The 18,734-nt window shown below is 40.7% G+C and overlaps 1 protein-coding gene, 1 long non-coding RNA gene and 1 other non-coding gene across 3 annotated transcripts in view; 2 read left to right on the top strand and 1 right to left on the bottom strand.

Annotated features, from left to right (window-relative positions):
• Positions 1-18,734, top strand: part of LOC128593584 (uncharacterized) — a 66,443-nt gene that overhangs the window by 19,998 nt on the left and 27,711 nt on the right. The window lies entirely within an intron of this gene.
• YY1 (YY1 transcription factor) overlaps positions 1-18,734 on the top strand; it is a 44,225-nt gene that overhangs the window by 11,943 nt on the left and 13,548 nt on the right. The window contains exon 2 of the mRNA XM_053601673.1: positions 12,573-12,735. Coding sequence (XP_053457648.1) covers positions 12,573-12,735 — 163 coding nt within the window. The remainder of the gene's footprint in view (positions 1-12,572; positions 12,736-18,734) is intronic.
• On the bottom strand, positions 1,759-1,862 carry LOC128595259 (small nucleolar RNA U13). The gene has a single exon (XR_008382897.1). It is a non-coding gene; the product is annotated as a small nucleolar RNA U13 (small nucleolar RNA).

The raw sequence follows: 18,734 nt of genomic DNA, 5'->3' as shown, positions 1-18,734 counted from the left end.
TGGGAAAAACATACAAGGACATGAAACTTTTCTTAGGACCAAATTTGAAAATAAACTCCTTTGTATACAAAGGGAAACCTCTGAGTGATCTTACATAGCAGTATGCCATTTTTCTACCAGTGTAGTGTCAGATTTCAGGGTTGTCTTAGCCTTAGAGCTGCCAAAGATAGCGTTAAAAAAAAGTAAAACTTGAAATGTAACCTAATTGAGGATTCATAATTTTCTGGGCTTTTGCATGCTTACTGTAATGTGTTTTAAAGCTTAACATTCTGTAGAACCATTAAGCTTGATGGAGAATACTTTATTTCATAACATTGAGGTCCCAATTTCAGAGGTGTAAAATGGAGGAAGAAAAATCTATTATAATCAATAAAATATAGTAATAATTTTGAGCATTGCTGTTATAGATGATGGAGGTTTACCTTACAAATTATAATTAATTTACATGATTAACCCTCAGTAGTATGCAGAGTGATGGCTCTAAAGATACCTACATCCTAACTCATGGAACCTGTAGGTGTTACTTTATTTGCAGGTGTGATTGAACTAAGGTTCTGGAGATACGGCAGAGTATCCCGGATTATCCCATGGTCCCCATTGTAATCACAAGAGGTGGGTGAAGGGAGATTAACTACAGAAGAGGAAGTGGGAGAGGTGATGACAAAAGCAAGAGGTTGGAGTGATGGGAAGGAGGCATGAGCTAAGCCACCACTCCACAGTGGCAACAGGGAACTCACACACATGCTTGCATCCCTTTTGTACTTTGTATGTATTTGGAAAGTCTCTATTTATATGCAAGGCACAAAAGCTACCGTTCCCCTTAAACTTAAGAGGGAAGGGAAGTGGAGTAAAGGTTTTTTTACACACTACAGACATAATGGTGGCATTCAACATGTTAACCTTGTTTCAGGGTTATAGATAATATTCTCATTATTTAATAAATGAGGAAACCAAGCAAGATTGAAAGCGGAGGCTGGCGTGGAACGGAAAGCTTCTCAAAGGAGAAATATCTTGATTTGGGTTTTGATGAGCTGACTGAGTTTAGGTCATAAGAGGGAAGAGTAGTATTTATTAAAAGTACCTTTTATAAGACACTATTCAACACTTTGAGAAAACCAGTTTGGAGTGTGGAGGGCAGATGAGCTTCTTTTTTTTTTTACCACACTGGACCTGTAGTGCTCCTAGCCTTTCCATTTAGTTCCTTAATTGTATCTTCTTTTTTTGTTGTTTTTTTTTTGAGATAGAGTTTCCCTGGATATAGTGCCATAGTGTCATAGCTCACAGCAACCTTCAAACACTTGGACTTAAGCGATTCTCTTGCCTCAGCCTCCCAAGTACCTGGGACTGCAGGTCCCTGTCACAATGCCCGGCTATTTTTTTGTTGTAGTTGTTATAGTTGTTTAGCAGGGCTGGGTTGGAACCTGCCAGGTATATGTGGCCAGTGCCCTAACTACTGAACTATAGGCGCCAAGCCCTTAATTGCATCATTTTGATTGTAGATTGTTTTGAGTCTCTTGCCACTCAAACTAGACTGGTATTGATTATTGCTTTGGTAACATAGGAAACTGAACAGCTAGAAGATAAGGATGGGCTAAGGACTTATTTATACGTATACACATATACATGCACACCTTTACTTTTTGAATGGTACCATATGCAAAAATAGAAACTTTTAAGGGTGAATGAATTTGTTGTCCTATCCCATTTATGGGTAGCGTTGGCTAGAGTTGTTTCCCTTTACCTTTTTTTTTTTTTCCATGTCAGACGGGTAATATGCTGACATTGTAACAAGATTTTTGGGAGGCACATCTCACTCACGCACATGAAAACCCAATCATCACACTTATGAACTACAAAAGGATCATCTTTTTTGACCTTTACCTTTCGTCATAGGCTGTTTGGCTTTGGTGTGGTTGTTCTAATTTATTTCTGTTTAGCCAGAGTGTTGGTAAGCACTAGAATCACCTAATCAACAGTTTCGTACTAGAAGTTCCCAGCTTAATTTCTCTTGCCCCCTTTGCCATCTCCCCCTTTAAATCAGTGATTTGTATTCTCAGCTGTTTCCAAATAGGAATTCTGAGATTTGGCTTTAATTTGCCTTGCCTAGTTATGTTCTGGTAATTAAAATCATAAACAGGGCGGCGCCTGTGGCTCAGTCGGTAAGGCGCTGGCCCCATATACCAAGGGTGGCAGGTTCAAACCCGGTCCCAGCCAAACTGCAACCAAAAAATAGCCGGGCGTTGTGGCGGGCGCCTGTAGTCCCAGCTACTTGGGAGGCTGAGGCAAGAGAATCGCTTAAGCCCAGGAATTGGAGGTTGCTGTGAGCTGTGTGAGGCCACAGCACTCTACCAAGAGCCATAAAGTGAGACTCTGTCTCTACAAAAAAAAAAAAAAATCATAAACAATGGTTATTATTTCATTGAAAGTTATTTTGGAGACAGGGCCAGGCTGGAGTGCAGTGCACAATCATAATTCACCACAGCCTCTAGCGGTCCTCTGGTCCTCTGTAGTCCCAAATACCTGGGACTACAAGAACCCACCACCACATCTGGCTAATTTTTTAAATTCTGTATAGAGGTGGCATCTTGTATGTTGCCCGGGCTGGTCTTGGACTCCTGGGCTCAAGTGATGGATCCTCCTTCCTTGCCCTCCCAAAATGTTTCATTCAGGAGCATGAGCCACCACCATGCCTGTCAGCAATGAAGTTTTGTTTTGTTTTGTTTCGTTAGAGACAGAGTCTCTCTTTTTTTCCCTCGGTAGAGTGCCATGGCATTATAGCTCACAGCAACCTCCAACTCTTGGGCTTAAGTGATTCTCTTGCCTCAGTCTCCCAAGTAGTTGGGACTACAGGTGCCCACCACAATGCCCAGCTATTTTTTGGTTGTAGTTGTCATCGTTTGGCAGGCCTGAGCTGGGTTCGAACCTGCCAGCTACGGTGTATGTGGCTAGCACCCTAGCCACTGAGCTACAGGTGCTGAGCCTGCCCGGCTATCTTTAGAGACAAGGTCTCTCTCTGGCTCAGGCTGGTCTTGAACTTGTAAGCTCAGGCCAGCCACCTGCCTCGGCCTCCCAGAGTGCTAGGATTACAGGCATGAGCTACACTGCACTGGCCTACTAATGAAACTTTTTTTTTTTTTTTTGAGACAGTCTCACTATGTCACCTTTGTAGAGTGCTGTGTCATCACAGTTCACAGCAACCTCAAACTCTTGGGCTTAAGTGATTCTCTTGCTTCAGCCTCCCAAGTCACTACAGGCGCCCATAGCCACAACGTCCGGCTATTTTTTGGTTGCAGTTGTCATTGTTTGGCGGGCCCCATCTGAATTCGAATCTGCCAGCTCAGGTGTATGTGGCTGGCACCCTTAAAGGATCTGTCCCTGAAGACAAGGAAGGGATAGTTAAGTCAGTTCTGTCCTCAGGCAAGGCAAACTACAGCAAGGAGTATATATACCAATTTTAAAGCATATTTAGATGCTTCCTGAATGTGTTTTACCTAGATGTGTATTGACTGTTAACACTGATCATTTAGCATTCGTGGCATGGAGGACATTCAGAGTGGATCAGTTAACAGCCTCCTCTATATAGCAGATCTTTTTCAGTAGAAATTATTAAATACTTGGTGTGTGTCACACTTTATGGGGGCAAGACATGATTGCAAGAGGGACTTTACCTAACAATTGCAATCAGTGTAACCTGGCTTATTGTACCCTCAATGAATCCTCAACAATAAAAAAAAAAAAATTATTAAATAAAAGGATTTATAATAATCAGTGTAGACATTTGAGATACACTGTTACATTGGGTAGAGTGCTGTGGCATCTTCATAGTTCACAAGCAACTACAAACCGTTGGGCTTGAGATCCTCTTGTCTCAGTCTCCCAAGTCACTACAGGCGCCCACCTCAATGCCCAGATAGTTTTTCTATTTTTATTAAAGATGGGGTCTTGCTCTTGATCAGGCTGGTCTTGAACTCCTGAGTTCAAACAATCCACCCACCTCAGCATCCCAGAATGTTAGGATTGTAGGCATGAGCCACTGTGCCCAGCCTAAAATAATCTTTATTGAACTTCGTATACTTATACCATTAAAGACATCTTTTTAAATAAAATGCTACACAAGGAAATGGATTCATACGTTTCACCAAGATATTTATTTCTTTTATAGCAATTTCTGTTTGAGAAATACTTCTGAAGATTCTAATTTGCAAAAATCAGATAAAATGGCCAAATGATAGCAAAATATTGATATTTGATTTAGTGGTTTAATATGTGTCTAGTTCTTAGTGAAAATGTGGCAAGCATTGTCCTTTTTCTTCTAGCAACAGAAGCTAGTATTTTTTGTCATTTCTCTACCAGTCATCATCACAGTTTGATTTTCTTTTCCTATGTAAGTGGGTTTTTTTTAAACACTTTGTTGAATGGTTCATGATCTTCTCCATAATTTCTGTGTACTGATCTTCAAGGAATTCTCCAAATTAACTTCCTGTAGAATATACTGTTTAAGAAGTAAATTATAAAAGTGATAATACAAAGCTTAAACATATCTTATGAGAACCTACACTAACTGCAACAATTTCTAGCAGACCAACAAAAGGTTTTCTTGGGGTAAGAACACTGTATCACTGGCATTGTTTAGAAACGCCAAGTGTAAGAAACTTGGTTGGTTTTTTTGTTTGTTTTGTTTTGAGACAGAACCTCAAGCTGTCACCCTGGGTAGAGTGCTGTGGCATCACAGCTCATAGCAACCTCCAACTCCTGGCTCAAGTGATTCTCTTGCCTCAGCCTCCCAAGTAACTGGGACTACAGGCGCCTGCCACAACGCCCGGCTATTTTTTGTAGTTGTCATTGTTGTTTGGCAGGCCCAGGCTGGATTCGAATCCACCAGCTCTTGTGTTTGTGGCTGGCACCTTAGCTGCTTGACCTATAGGTGCACCGAGCCAAAAAAAGAAAAAAACTCTTTAACAATATCGGCCTGGGGAAAGATGCATGTTGTTAGCCTGACAAAAGGCTAATCACCAGAATCTACAGTGAACTCAAGCAAATCAGCAAGGAAGGAGCAAACAAATCCAGTTAATCCTATAGGCAAGAGATAAAAGAACCTTCAGACAGGTAAATGGCCAACAAACACATTAAAAAATACTCATTGTTCCTAATCATCAGAAAAATGCAAATCAAAATTACCTTACCACAGTGAGAATAGCCCACAATCACAAAGACCCAAAGCTGCTGGTGCTGGCATGGATATAGAGAGAAGGGAACATTTACATACTGTTGGGGGGACTAAAAACCTAGTACAGCCTTTTCCTAAAGAGGTATAGAGACTCCTCAGAGAGCTCTTCCACTTGATCTTTCAATTCCATTACTATCTACCTAGAAGAAAAAAACTATTTTATCATAAGGACATTTGCGCTCAAGTGTTCATAGCAGTTCACTTTATAATCACAAAGATGTGAGAGCAACCCAGGTGCCTATCAACTCATAGATGGGTTAATAAACTGGTAAATTGTCTTGTGTATGTATATGTATATACACACACATACACACCCCTACCTAAGCCATTAAAAAGATGGAGACTTCACATCTTTTGTATTTACCTATATGGAGTCAAAGAATATTTTCCTTAGTAAAGTAAGAAAGAATGGTGCCTGTAGTCCCAGCTACTTGGGAGGCTGAGGCTAGAGAATCGCTTAAGCCTAAGAGTCTGAGGTTGCTGTGAGGTGTGATGTCACAGCACTCTATTGAGAGCAACATACTGAGGCAATGTCTTATAAAAAAATGGGAAAGCAAGCATCCCGTGTACTCAATACTAATTTGAAACTAGAAGATGAATAAAATTATAGGCCCACACAAGAGAAAATCACAAATTCAGGAAGCAGAGAGGGGGATTGGTAAGCTCCTACCTAATGGGTACCGTCCATGTAGGGATATGTGGCATACCTCCTGAGTGAAGGACTCAACTACACAACTCTGGTGTTACCTAACAAATACAAACAATTTATACTTAATCTGAAATGAATTTAAAAAAATTTTAAAGTGCTGGTGAATGATTTTTTTTTTTTTTTTTTTCTCCAGTTTATAGCTGGGACTGGGTTTGAACCTGCCACCTCTGGCATATGGGCTGGTGCCCTACTCCTTTGAGCCCCAGGTGCCGCCCCAAACCGATTTTTTTTTTTTTTTTTTTTATGAGACAGAGCCTCAAGCTGTCCCTGGGTAGAGTGCTGTGGCATCACAGCTCACAGCAACCTCCAACTCCTGGGCGTAAGTGATTCTCTTGCCTCAGCCTCCCAAGTACCTGGGACTACAGGCGCCCGCCACAACACCTGGCTATTTTTTGGTTGTAGTTGTCGTCATTTGGCAGGCCCAGGCTGGATTCGAACCCACCAGCTCTGGTGTATGTGGCTGGCGCCTTAGCCACTTGAACTAAAGGCGCACAGCCCAAAGCAAACTGATTTTTTTTAATCAATTTTAATATGATATAAAATTTATATATAGACCATGTAGTCCTGCCTTTTCTTTTTTTTTTTTTTTTTTTTTTTTGTAGAGACAGAGTTTCACTTTATGGCCCTCGGTAGAGTGCTGTGGCCTCACACAGCTCACAGCAACCTCCAACTCCTGGGTTTAAGCGATTCTCTTGCCTCAGCCTCCCGAGTAGCTGGGACTACAGGCGCCCGCCACAACAACGCCCGGCTATTTTTTTGTTGCAGTTTGGCCGGGGCCGGGTTTGAACCCGCCACCCTCGGTATATGGGGCCGGCGCCTCACCGACTGAGCTACAGGCGCTGCCCAGTCCTGCCTTTTCTATGGTTAGGACAGACTTACTTCACAGTAAGCCACTTGCACTTGGTGTGGCACTGTCTTATTAGATAGAGTTAGTGTCTTCCCTACTCTGGTCCTATCTCTTCTGTATCCTTTGGACAGTCTTTCTCATTCTTTCAATATTGGAATTGACTAGCCCACTCCTCTGCCTGGATTCTTTTTCATTGGACAACCTTACATATTTATATGGCTTTGAATTATGTGCCAGTGATTCTACCCTAGATTTCTTTTTATCCTCCACACTTGTATATACAGTTGCCTCTTGGAGCTCTGTCCATTAGATGTTGCACAGATACCTCAGCCTGAGCAAGACTCTGATCCCATTTCTACTAAAAATAGAAAAACCAGCTGAGCATCGTGGTAGATGCCCGTAATCCTACTTACTTGGGAGACTGAAGCAAGAAGATCTCTTAAACCCAAGAGTTTGAGGTTGCTATGAGCTGTGACACCATGGTACTCCACCCAGGGCACAGAGTGAGGCTGTGTCTCAAAAAATAAAGTAAAATAAAAATAAAGAGAAACTCTGCATGTCATCTCTTTCCCCAGTGGTCCTCCATCTTAGCAAATGATACCAGCATCCTTTAAGAAAAGCAAGCAAGAAACTTAGATGGTATACTTACCATCCCTATTTCTTTCCCACTCATCTGATTCATTACTTAGCCATTTTTATTTCCTTAAAGTTTTGTGTTTTGTTTTGTTTGGGGGTTTTGTTTTTTTGTTTTCAAGACAGTCTCTGTCACCCTTGGTAGAATGCCTTGGTATCATAGCTTATAGCAACCTCAAACTTTTGGACTCAAACAATCCTCTTGCTTCAGCCTCCCAAGTAGCTGGGACTAGGACTATAGGCTCTTGCCACAACACCTGGTTACTTTTTTTTTTTTTTTTAGTAGAGATAGGGTCTTTCTCTTGTTTAGGCTGGTCTTGAACTTCAGAGCTCAAGTAGTCCACCCACCACCACCCACCTTGTGCTCCCAGAGTGTGAGCATTGATTACGGGTATGAGCCACTGTGCCTGGCCATGTTTTGGGGGTTTTGTTTTAAGACAGAGTTCATTGCAACCTCAAACTCTTGGGCTCAGTGAGTCTCCTGCCTCAGCCTCCCAAATAGCTGGGACTACAGGCACAGTGCCACCACACCTGGCTAATTGTTCTGTGTGTTTTTTGCAGAGACGGGGTCTTTGTCTTGATCAAGCTGGTCTTGAACTCCTGACCTAGTGGTGTGAACCACTGTGCCTGGCCCTCAAATAAGATTTTACTCTAACCCATTTTAAACACCTGCTGACACGTCTTATTTGGTAGTAAATCCCACCATTTGATAATCTCATTTTCAGAAATCATTTATTTCAAAAGAGAAAACTTTCCATTATAGTTAAATCCCTTTCCTCTAAATAAAACCCCAGCATACAGATCAAAAGTCAGCAACTATAAAAGGCCAGATATTAATGTTTTAGATTTTGTGAGTGATAAGATCTTTGTAACTAATCACCTCCATGTGCCCTTGTAGCAGGAAAGCAGCCATAAACAACTAAGCATGACTGTGTTCCAATAAAACTTCATTTTCAAAGTAGGTGGCCTTTTTGCACATCAAAGTTTATAATAGCCTAATTCACAATACCTGGAAAGTGGAAACAACCCAAGTGTCCATCAGTAAATGAATGGCTAGAAAAGATGTAGTATGTGTAGACAGGAATATCATTTAGCCATGAAAAGGTGTGAAATCGTGTGAGGTACCTAGAATAGGGAAATGCATAGAGAAAGTAGACTGCAGGTAGCAGGGCTGGGTGGGGGGAAGAGGCACAGTTTTTGTTGGGGATGAAGAAAAAAATTAGATAATAGATTATAGTGATAGTTATCCAACATTGTGAACGTATTTAATGTCACAGCATTGTGCACTTACAAATGGTTTAAATTATAAATATTATGTTGATACATGTTTTACCACAATTTTTTTTTTTTTTTAAATAGGAAGCCATGGAAAATGAAAGAGACAAAAAAGACGGCAGACTGGATTTGGCCCACTGGCCAATACTTATAAACTCCTGATATAGGTCATAAAATTTGTCAGTTTTTACTTTAAGCTTATTCCATACATTTGTGTGTGTGTGTGTGTTCTAATTCTTAATCATCTTAGTGATGGTCCTCTAGGTTTTTAATATTCATGAATGTTTGTACTAAAAACTGAGCCTCAAGAAATATTTTCTCATTTGACATTCCTCACTTAAAAGTAATTTCTATTGGGGCAGATACTGTTATTCCAGTGCCCAGAACAATACCGGGCATATAGTGGGCCCTCGTTATGTTTTGAACTAATGCAAGGAATATTTAGTCTGATTCCCTTATCCCATGAGTTCAACCTTCTTTCTCAGCACACTTGAGACATACTCTCTTGCAGAGGACTAGATGTTTGTCATTCTCCCCATCTGTACATTGAACTCCTAACGCCCAAGCTTGATGGTATCAAGGGGTGGGGTCTTTAGGAGGTAAATAGATATAAAGGTGGAGCCCTACTGAATGGGGTTAATCTCCTTATAAAATAAACCTCCAAGAGCTCTCTAGCCCTCTCTGCTATGTGAGAATGCAGTTTGAAGATGGCTGCCTGCAAACCAGGGAGTGGGCCTTCACCAAGAAGGAAACCATGCTGATCTCAGACTTTAACTTCTGAACTGTGAGAAAGAAATGTTGGTTAAGCCATCCCATCTCTGTTATTTGTGTTGTAGCAGCTTTGTATAGGCTAAGACACCCTCATCAGTAGCTTGTTGAGAGTAGCAATGAATGCTATCATTATCATTCTTGTATCCAAAATATAAAACATCAATGAAGAAAACTTCCTTGTCCACTACTGTATTTCTGTATCACTTCAAAGTTTTGATGTGGCGGTAGTTGTGTGTAGACCAGCGAGATTGGCAGGTGAAGGGGCATCAATAAAGGGGATAAGAATGAAACAAGAAAATTTGGATATAGTAGAGAATCCTGGCTTTTTAATTTATGATCAGTAACCATTTTTTCTGTCCTTTTCTTTAATATATCCAGCTGTTTTTTTCTTAGACCCCATCCATCCATGGATAATAGTCTTCATCTGTAAATGGATAACTGTGGGTGTATTATCTTTTGTCTTTTCTAGTTCAAAACAAAAGGCAGTTGAGCTTAACTGTTAAGCACATAGTTAAGCTTAATGGTTAGGGTTAAAATTGGCATTCACATCTGCCACTTAGTAGCTAGTTAAACCAAGCAAGTTACTTGAACTCCCTCAGCTTTCTCCTTCATAAAATAAACGATTATGTGTGATTCCTTGTAATGACTTATCTAATGTTTTCTGGAAGGAAGAGTAGTGGAAGTAGAGAGGCATTTAAAGTTTAAAATTGTTGGGCCGGGCACGGTGATTCATACCTGTAATCCCAGCACTTTGGGAGGCCAATTTGGGTGAATTGCCTGAGCTCAGGAGTTGAGACTAGCCTAAACTAGAGCAAGACCCTGTTTCTAGAAATAACCAGGCATCCGGCTAGTGCCTATAGTCCCAGCTACTCGGGAGGCTGAGGCAAGAGGATCACTTGAGCCCAAGAGTTTGAGGTTGCTGTGAGCTATGATGCTACAGTGCTCTACCCAGGGCCACAAAGTAAGACCGTCTCAAAAAATAAAAATAAAGTTTAAAATTGTTGTTCTCTAAGCTTTTTGTTGCTGAGAATGATCAAATTGATAATACCACTTAAATCAATCTACATTATGTCTGTCTTTATTTTACTCTCCTATTCTAGCTTTACCTGATATCAGAGAGCTGTGTGTTAAGTATATGTAGTTTTTGGTAGTGGCATAAATTACAGGAGTTGGATTGGGTTGGGTTTTTGGTCTTGCTTTTGAACAGTGGTGGAAAGGTAATTCAAGGTAAGAGTTGAACAAGCCATTTTTCACATCTGAAAAAAATCATACATTACTGCTATTGGTGAAATGGACAATTTGATACATTCTGTCTATCTGTATTTCACTCTCCTAGCTTTACCCTGATATCAGAGAGGTGTGTGTTAAGTGTACGTAGTTTTTGGTATTGACATAAATTGTAGGGGTTGGGTTGGGTTTTTAGTCTTGCTTTTGAACACTGATAGAAAGGAAATTCAAGGTAAGAGTTGAACAAGCCATTTTTCACATCTGAAAAAATCATAACATTACTGCTCTTGGTGAAGTCATAGACAATTTGACCAAGAAACAGAAAATTTCAGTTAGTGCTGAAAGTTTTGGAGTGCCTATTTTCTGCTTTAGGCATCAAAAGTAGTTGAAGACTGTTTTTGGCCTCTGAGCACTAGCTTAAGAAGCAAGGCCAAGAAAAATTCAAAACCAAGGATTTCAGTGTTGGTCTTAACCAGGAAATAATCTAGTAGTTCAAAGAAAAGGTAGGATTCTGAGGCTGGAGTGATAGAATCAACAAGGCCTTAGAGAATTTGAGCTGGGGGAGGGTGTGGCTGGATTGAGAGAGAGCAAAGGGGGGAAATTTCATGAATACCTCCTGCCAGGCACTTGGGGATTAACCTGTGAGAAAAACAGGCTGGTTGGAATACAGAGGGTTTGTGCAAAAGAGAAATAGAAGGTAAGATCCAGGTATATTAAAATGGGACCAGTGGATGGCCAAGAATGCCAAATTGGAGTAATTTGTAGCACTGTTGAAGGGCTTGCACCATGGGTGAAAGTATATCACCTGTGTTTGCTGTACCAATTTATCCTTTCCAGCATCACTAGAGTAGCGATCAGAATTGTGAAACAAACTAAGAACTGCTAAAGTCATTTAGTTTTGAAATAATAAGAACTAAGTTGATGGCAGTTGGACAGAGAGAAGACAGTCACTTGATCATTAGGGTTTGGTGTCTGAAATATAGGAAATTAATTGCTTTTTTCCCACCCATTGGATTTGAGGTGGTGGTAAGACAATTAAGTAGAGATACATCTATGTTCTTTGAACACACGTTTATTGAGGACCAGCTGTGTGCAGACTTCTTTTTTTTTTTGAGACAGAGTCTCATATCGCACTAGGTAGAGTGCCGGGGCATCATAGCTCATAGCAACCTCAGACTCGTGGGCTTAAGCGATTCTCTTGCCTCAGCCTCCCAAGTAGCTTGGACTACAGGCGCCGAGCCTATGTGCAGACTTTGAACAAAGCTCTGGAAATAATTGAGATTAGAATTAAAAAACCTCTCTGTCCTTGTGGAGCTTATAGTGGCAGAGGCTGATGAAATAGTGGAAATTGAGTAAAGGCTATGAGATTAGGATGGATAGACTGATACAAGCAAGGGACTTGATAATAACCAGGTACAGGTGAGGCAAAGAGTGAGGGGAGACGAGAGAAGGAGGAGGCTGAATTGCTAGGCAAGAGGCTAAGAGGCAAAGGCTGTGAAATTAGATTTGAGTGAGCATTGATGAGTTAGTTGATAGTTACAAGGAAGTGCATATGGTAGGTAAAAAGCAGAACTCTTTAAGAGGAGAACCCAAGAAGCTGAAAATATTACAGGTCACTCAGAGAAATGGGATGGAATCAGGGAAGTGCAGTGATGAAGATACCAACAGTAAAACTACTCCCAGGAGGCTTAAGAAGAATGCTAATACAAAAGGTCTGTTGGATTTGGCATTGAAGATTTTAGTGACCTTTGGGCAGAAACAGGATTTCAAGAGATTGAGGACAAAGTGTGGGTGGTTAAGAAAATGAAGTGGTGGCTATAAATTACCCACTTAAGCTGAGAAATTAATTTATTCAGCTAAAATAATCTCATGATATGTTTCAGATGAAAAAAAAGATATTGACCATGAGACAGTGGTTGAAGAACAAATCATTGGAGAGAACTCGCCTCCTGATTATTCAGAGTATATGACAGGAAAGAAACTTCCTCCTGGAGGAATACCTGGGATTGACCTCTCAGACCCCAAACAACTGGCAGAATTTGCTAGGTAAGTTACAAGAACTTTCTTTTAATGATAGAAAGTGCTTAAGTCTTGCCAGCTGTGCTATTTTGTGGTTAAGTCACAATACTGGTTTGTATTCTTTCTCTAGGGAAACTTCTGAAAACAAAAGCAGCCAGTTTTATTTTTAGTAGTAACTACGCTATTAATGTGAGTGGCAGCATTTTAGATTCTTACAGGCAATAAGATGAAGCAAATACTCTCTAATTCCATAATTGGCATTGCTTATGACTAAATAAAATTGCTCATAATTTGTTTTGAAATGCATATCCTTATACTAGCTCATGGTCTCTTTGTATACATTTTAAATTTGGATGTGTTGTACTAGACTAAGCTGCAGGAGACCTGTGTCTATACTAGATTCACCCAGCTGACCACTGGAAAGGATTTTATTAGTTCATATTTTGGCATGTCATCAGTTAAGCTCCCAGTATTTAGTTAATTTAAGCTGGCATGATGAGAAGAGGTCAAATATTTATGGCTGAGATCCCTGTGCCTCACCTCCAAGGTGAGTAGGCAAGAAGATCTGCACCCATGGCATGTTTGTTTTGCCTGAAATGGGTGGGGTTCCTACAGAAACCTACTTTTTTGTGTTATTTTATTTTCTAATACTGTTCAGTAGTTTTTGGCAAGGAGGTAAAAATACAAGGATGTAATGTTTTAAATAAAGTGAAATGAACTAATAAATTCTACAGCAGAAGATGTATTCCTGGGGTCAAATGGAGCCTAGAACAGCCCACTAAATTTAGTCAAGGGTAGGAACAGGAAGACCTACTTATATTGCACATTCTGAGAACAAAGTAGAGCACCTTTTATCTTTTCTCTTGAGAGCATACTTGTAGAGGGGAAGAGCTAGAGACCTTTTTGTGTCCAGTTTCCCTCCCAGTCTCCTGGCCCTGCTAAAAACAAGGTGGGCAACTCCTACAACCTGGAGTCTGTTTCCCCACTCATGAGCACAAGAATTCCATTTTGATTTGATGAAGAGGGTTCTTATTCTTTTCTCCTTTCCCATAAAACTACATCTTTAGAGGGAATACAGGAGTAGAACCTCTTAAGTTGACCATCCAAGGGACTGTAACAAACTCGTAAACATAAGGAACTTACATTAAGTACATATGGTGCGGGTTCGGTCTGTGAAAAATAAGTTGATGTAGGGAGGTGGCCAACTATTGAGGTTCTACTGTATATGTATTAATTTATTTCTAATATATCATGACTTAACAAAGTCAAGACTATCCTTTGTTAATGACATATTCCAGCTTTTATTGGCATTTGTGTTTCAAATACCATTATGTGAATTAAATATTAACTGTCCATCCCCCTTAAAAAAGTATAAATAAAAATTGAATCTGTAAGGTATGTAGTCACCAGTGAGGTTAAGAGTTTTTAGACAGATTGAGCCAAGTACTGTGCCAGTGTTTAATGTTGTCTAACATTCTTAATCAACTTTTCCTTATGTACTCAGAATTTAGGATTCAGGGGTGGAGCAAAGGAATCAAGAAAAGCTTACAGGCTCGGCGCCTGTGTAGCACAGTGGTTATGGCACCATCCATGTACACTGAGTTTGGTGGGCTCAAACCAGCTCAGGCCAGCGAAACCACAATGGCAACTATAACAAAAAAATAGCCAGGTGTTGTGGTGGGCACCTGTAGTCCTAGCTACTTGGGAGGCTGAGGAAAGAGAATCGCTTTAAGCCCAAGAGTTTGAGGTTGCTGTGAGCTGTGACGTCACAGCACTCTACTGAGGGCAACATAGTGAGACTCTGTCTCAAAGAAAAGAAAAGCTTGTAGAGGTGTGATATTTGATTTGAACCTTAAAAAACATTAAGAGTTTTGGTAGGTAGAGATGGAGGGGTTCCCTGGGATTAGGCGGAGTGATCAGTGTTTAGATAATTTGGAACTAGATCTTTAAGGTCCCATGAATGCTGAGCCAACCTACATGGACTTTTTAGTATGTAGTGGGCAGCTCCTGAAGGTTTTTGAGCAGTAGAGAAGGGTGCTTTAAGAGAATTACTTGTAACTGTCTATTCAGGCTGAATTGGTGCAGTTACAACCAGGAAGTGGGAGAGGAACTAATGAAAACCTGAGCTAGAATTGTGGCAGTCAATTAGTAAAGGAATATATGTGATAGAAATTACAGAAGACAATGAAAAAGATTGAGAAGTGGATTGTCTATAATTGGAGGGGTGGGTCAAGGACAAAAAGGAAGAATAAAAATTAACATTAAAAGCTTCACTCCTATCCTGCTGTCATGGTGCATGCCTGTAGTGTCAGATACTTGAAAGGTTGAGCCAAGAGTATTGCTTGAGCCCAAGAGTTTGAGATTGCTCTGAGCTATGATGATGTCACAACATTCTATGTAGGGTGATAGAGTACGACTGTGTCTCAAAAAAAAAAAAATTTCACTCCTTAGGTGATAGGGCAAATTGGGGAAAAGTTCTGGTTTAGGTTTCAGAGCAGGCAGTATTTGGTTTTAGATGCTAATAAATCATCCATGTTAGTCTTGGTGTTTTTAGGAAATACATTAGGGTAGAATCATCTGATAAGTGGCTAAGGGGCTCTGTGCCTGTAGCTCAGCAGCTAGGGTGCCAGCCACATACACCAGAGCTGGTGGGTTCGAATCCAGCCCAGGCCTGCCAAACAACAATGACTACAACCAAAAAATAGCCAGGTATTGTGGCAGGTGTAGTCACAGATACTTGGGAGGCTGAGGCAAGAGAATCGGTTAAGCCCAAGAGTTTGAGGTTGCTGTGAGCTGTGAGGCTACTGCACTCTACCCAGGGTGACATAGTAAGACTGTCTCCCCTCCCCCCCAAAAAAAAAGATGTGGGTAGGGGCACGAAAATGTAAACCCCTTGTATTTAGAGGAATACAGTAACAGGGTTAGAGGAACCAGTAACAGTGGAAGTATCATTCAGACAAGACTCGGGGAAGTATAGCATCACAACAACCAGTGAAGGGGTTGCTAGAAGGTATGGGAGCGGAAGGAATAAACTTTGTCTGAATTATATATTGTGAAGTAATTTAAGTAGAGTGGCAGAGGGCAGCGCCTGTGCTCAAGGAGTAGGGCGCTGGTCCCATATGTCGGAGGTGGCGGGTTCAAACCCAGCCCCGGCCAAAAACCACAAAAAAAAAAAGAAAGTAGAGGGGCAGAATAAGGGCTAAAGAAAAGTTTTGAAGAGAAAGGGAGTCTGTGGGTACTAAGCAGTAGAAGTAATTAGGTGTTAGTGACCTTTAAGCATTGTATACCCTTTCTGGAACAATGGGATAGCTGATATGAGAGCTTGTCCCCAATCCTGTGAACAGAAAATCTAGGGGCACATGTTAGAACCTAAAAGCTTCCAGTGAAATGAGCTATCTACAGAAGAGTGATACACCTGAAAGAGACTTGTCTTCATTAGCAGTAGGTAATTAGGAGACAATAAAATGCTGAGAGGAAAAATTATTGTAAACATAGCTTTCTATCAGATTCAAGGACAAGAAAATGACGATTTTAGAGACCTATGGATTCATTTTATGTTGTATGCACCCAGAGAGGTTATTTGAAGATATACTATAGCAAAACAAAGATGAACATCAGAAGGAAGGCTTCCTAGTCAATAACAACCAAGAGGAGAGCTATGCAGCAGGCTGAAAACACATTTGATGTAGAATAGTAAGTCAACCAGTATAAGGATTTCTTTAAGAAAAAGTAGTGGTTGGGTGGCGCCTGTGGCTCAGTGAGTAGGGCGCCAGCCCCATATGCCGAGGGTGGTGGGTTCAAACCCAGCCCCGGCCAAACTGCAACAAAAAAATAGCCGGGCGTTGTGGCGGGCGCCTGTAGTCCCAGCTGCTCGGGAGGCTGAGGCAAGAGAATCATGTAGGCCCAAGAGTTGGAGGTTGCTGTGAGCTGTGTGACGCCACGGCACTCCACCGAGGGCGGTACAGTGAGACTCTGTCTCTACAAAAAAAAAAAAAAGAAAAAGTAGTGGATAGAAAGAAAAAAACATGGTAGTATGGAAAAGGGTCTTCTAAAAAAGAAAAGATAATCTAAAACTTTTTGTTTAAAAGGGTTGAGGGGTTAGGACAATGGTTCTCAACCTTCTTAATGCTGCGATGTATTTTCATTGTTACAAAGGTTCGCGCATCCCACAGGTTGAGAACTGCTGGGCTAGGGCTATGAAAGCCATGGCCTAAAAAAATTGGGCATAATTTTGACAATATTTAGATAGAACTCACATGACGTGACTCTAGGATAGAGTAAGAAGTGTAATCCTAGCACACTGCATACTGTTTAACCTCTATAGTAAGCAAAATTTGTGTCTTCACGGTATTAATTAAATGGTGTTTATTTTCTTTTATGATCAGCCTGTTAGAGTAGAATGAAATTTTGCTCTTTGGACAATGTGTAAAAAGTGAATTGAGGGTTGGACTCACATTCTATGTAATTATCTCTTGAAGATCCTGTTAGTGTAAGCAAGTCTCTTTAATTGGACAGTGATGATAACAAGAAATATCTGATACTGGATGCCCTATCTTGTTAGGTCTTCACATTCTGAGAATGTGTAACAGTTGAGTAGGATTTTCTGGAGTTCCCAAAATGGTGATGAGGACTCAGAAGGCCGAAGATGAAGAGGCACCAAGAGTTTCAAACTGTTGAGGGCCAGAACATACCTGATTTGCTGATTAAGATCCACAAAACTTGCTCTGCTAACTTCCGTTTCTCAGCTCTTACAGTCCGAACTCATAGCAGCACTGAAGGCCCTGAGCTTTGAGCTTAGGGTGGGGTGTTAGCTATTTTTCTCTCTTATCAGTGTACTGGGGTGATGGCATGTTAAACTGGATTTGAAATAAAAGAATGTTTTTAAGCTCCTGCCACACTCTTGACTACTTAGTAGATCAGTTAAAGGTGCATTATGGACAAAGTATAAGAAATAATGACTTTTCTTTCCTTTTTTCTTTTTTTAAGAGACAGAGTCTCACTTTTTTGCCCTCGGTAGAATGCCGTGGCATCACAGCTCACAGCAACCTCCAGCTCTTGGGCTTAGGTGATTCTTTTGCCTCAGCCTCCTGAGTAGCTGGGACTATAGGCGCCCGCCACAACACCTGGCTATTTTTTTGTTGCAGTTTGGCCGGGGCCGGGTTTGAACCCGCCACCCTCAGTATATGGGGCCGGCGCCCTACTCACTGAGTCATAGGCACCACCCAAAATAATGACTTTTCGTTTGAAAGTCATGGCATTGGGGAGGTGGGACTATGGATGACTTTGCTTTTTCCAGATATGTCTGTTCAGTAAGTAAATACTTCAGAAAGTGGTCAGTGAGTAGGACCTGACAAGTTCCATTTTCCAATTAAATTGACAATCTTTGTGCCTATTTCATTCACTGAAATTAGACCTTTGAAGACCTTTAGTATAGAAAGATTAAAATAAATAGTGGTTAGGCCAATCCCAAATTAGTTTTGTTGTTCACAACCCACCCTGATTCTTTCACAGAATTAAAGATGAAATTGGTAATGGAGGTAAGGTATTTTAATGAAAATACCTTAAAACTCTTCAATATTGACCCATGAATATATGCTGTTTAAGTGATAGTTGATTTAAACAAGTACTGTTCCATTTGTCTAAGGAACATTGTCTTTGCACAAAGAAGAGAGGTGAATCATACTTGGAAATGGTAGCTGTACTGCACAGGATAATGTTCTCCAGCACAGGAGAAAATTGTTGGTTCTGGTCTAGAGCTCAACTTAAGCTTGTTTTGTAGGAAAGAGTCTTATTTTCATTAAAGAATTACTGTTCCAAAAATGTTTTATCTCTATTCCTGGGACACTGGCACGTTTATAGTGGTTGGAACTTTTGGTTTACACAGTGCTGTGCTAAAAGTGTGGTCAGAAGTTCCTGCAAATTTGGGTTTCGGGCTTTCCTCTTTACAATGTTGTTCCTTCCACATATGCCAGAGTAAAGTACTATAAATCCAGCTTAGGGAACATACTCTTTTTTTAAAAAATGTA

This window comes from Nycticebus coucang, chromosome 9, assembly GCF_027406575.1.
Source record: "Nycticebus coucang isolate mNycCou1 chromosome 9, mNycCou1.pri, whole genome shotgun sequence".
Lineage (NCBI taxonomy): Eukaryota > Metazoa > Chordata > Mammalia > Primates > Lorisidae > Nycticebus > Nycticebus coucang.
Note: the sequence above shows the minus strand (reverse complement) of the source record. Positions and strands in the feature narration are given on the sequence as shown.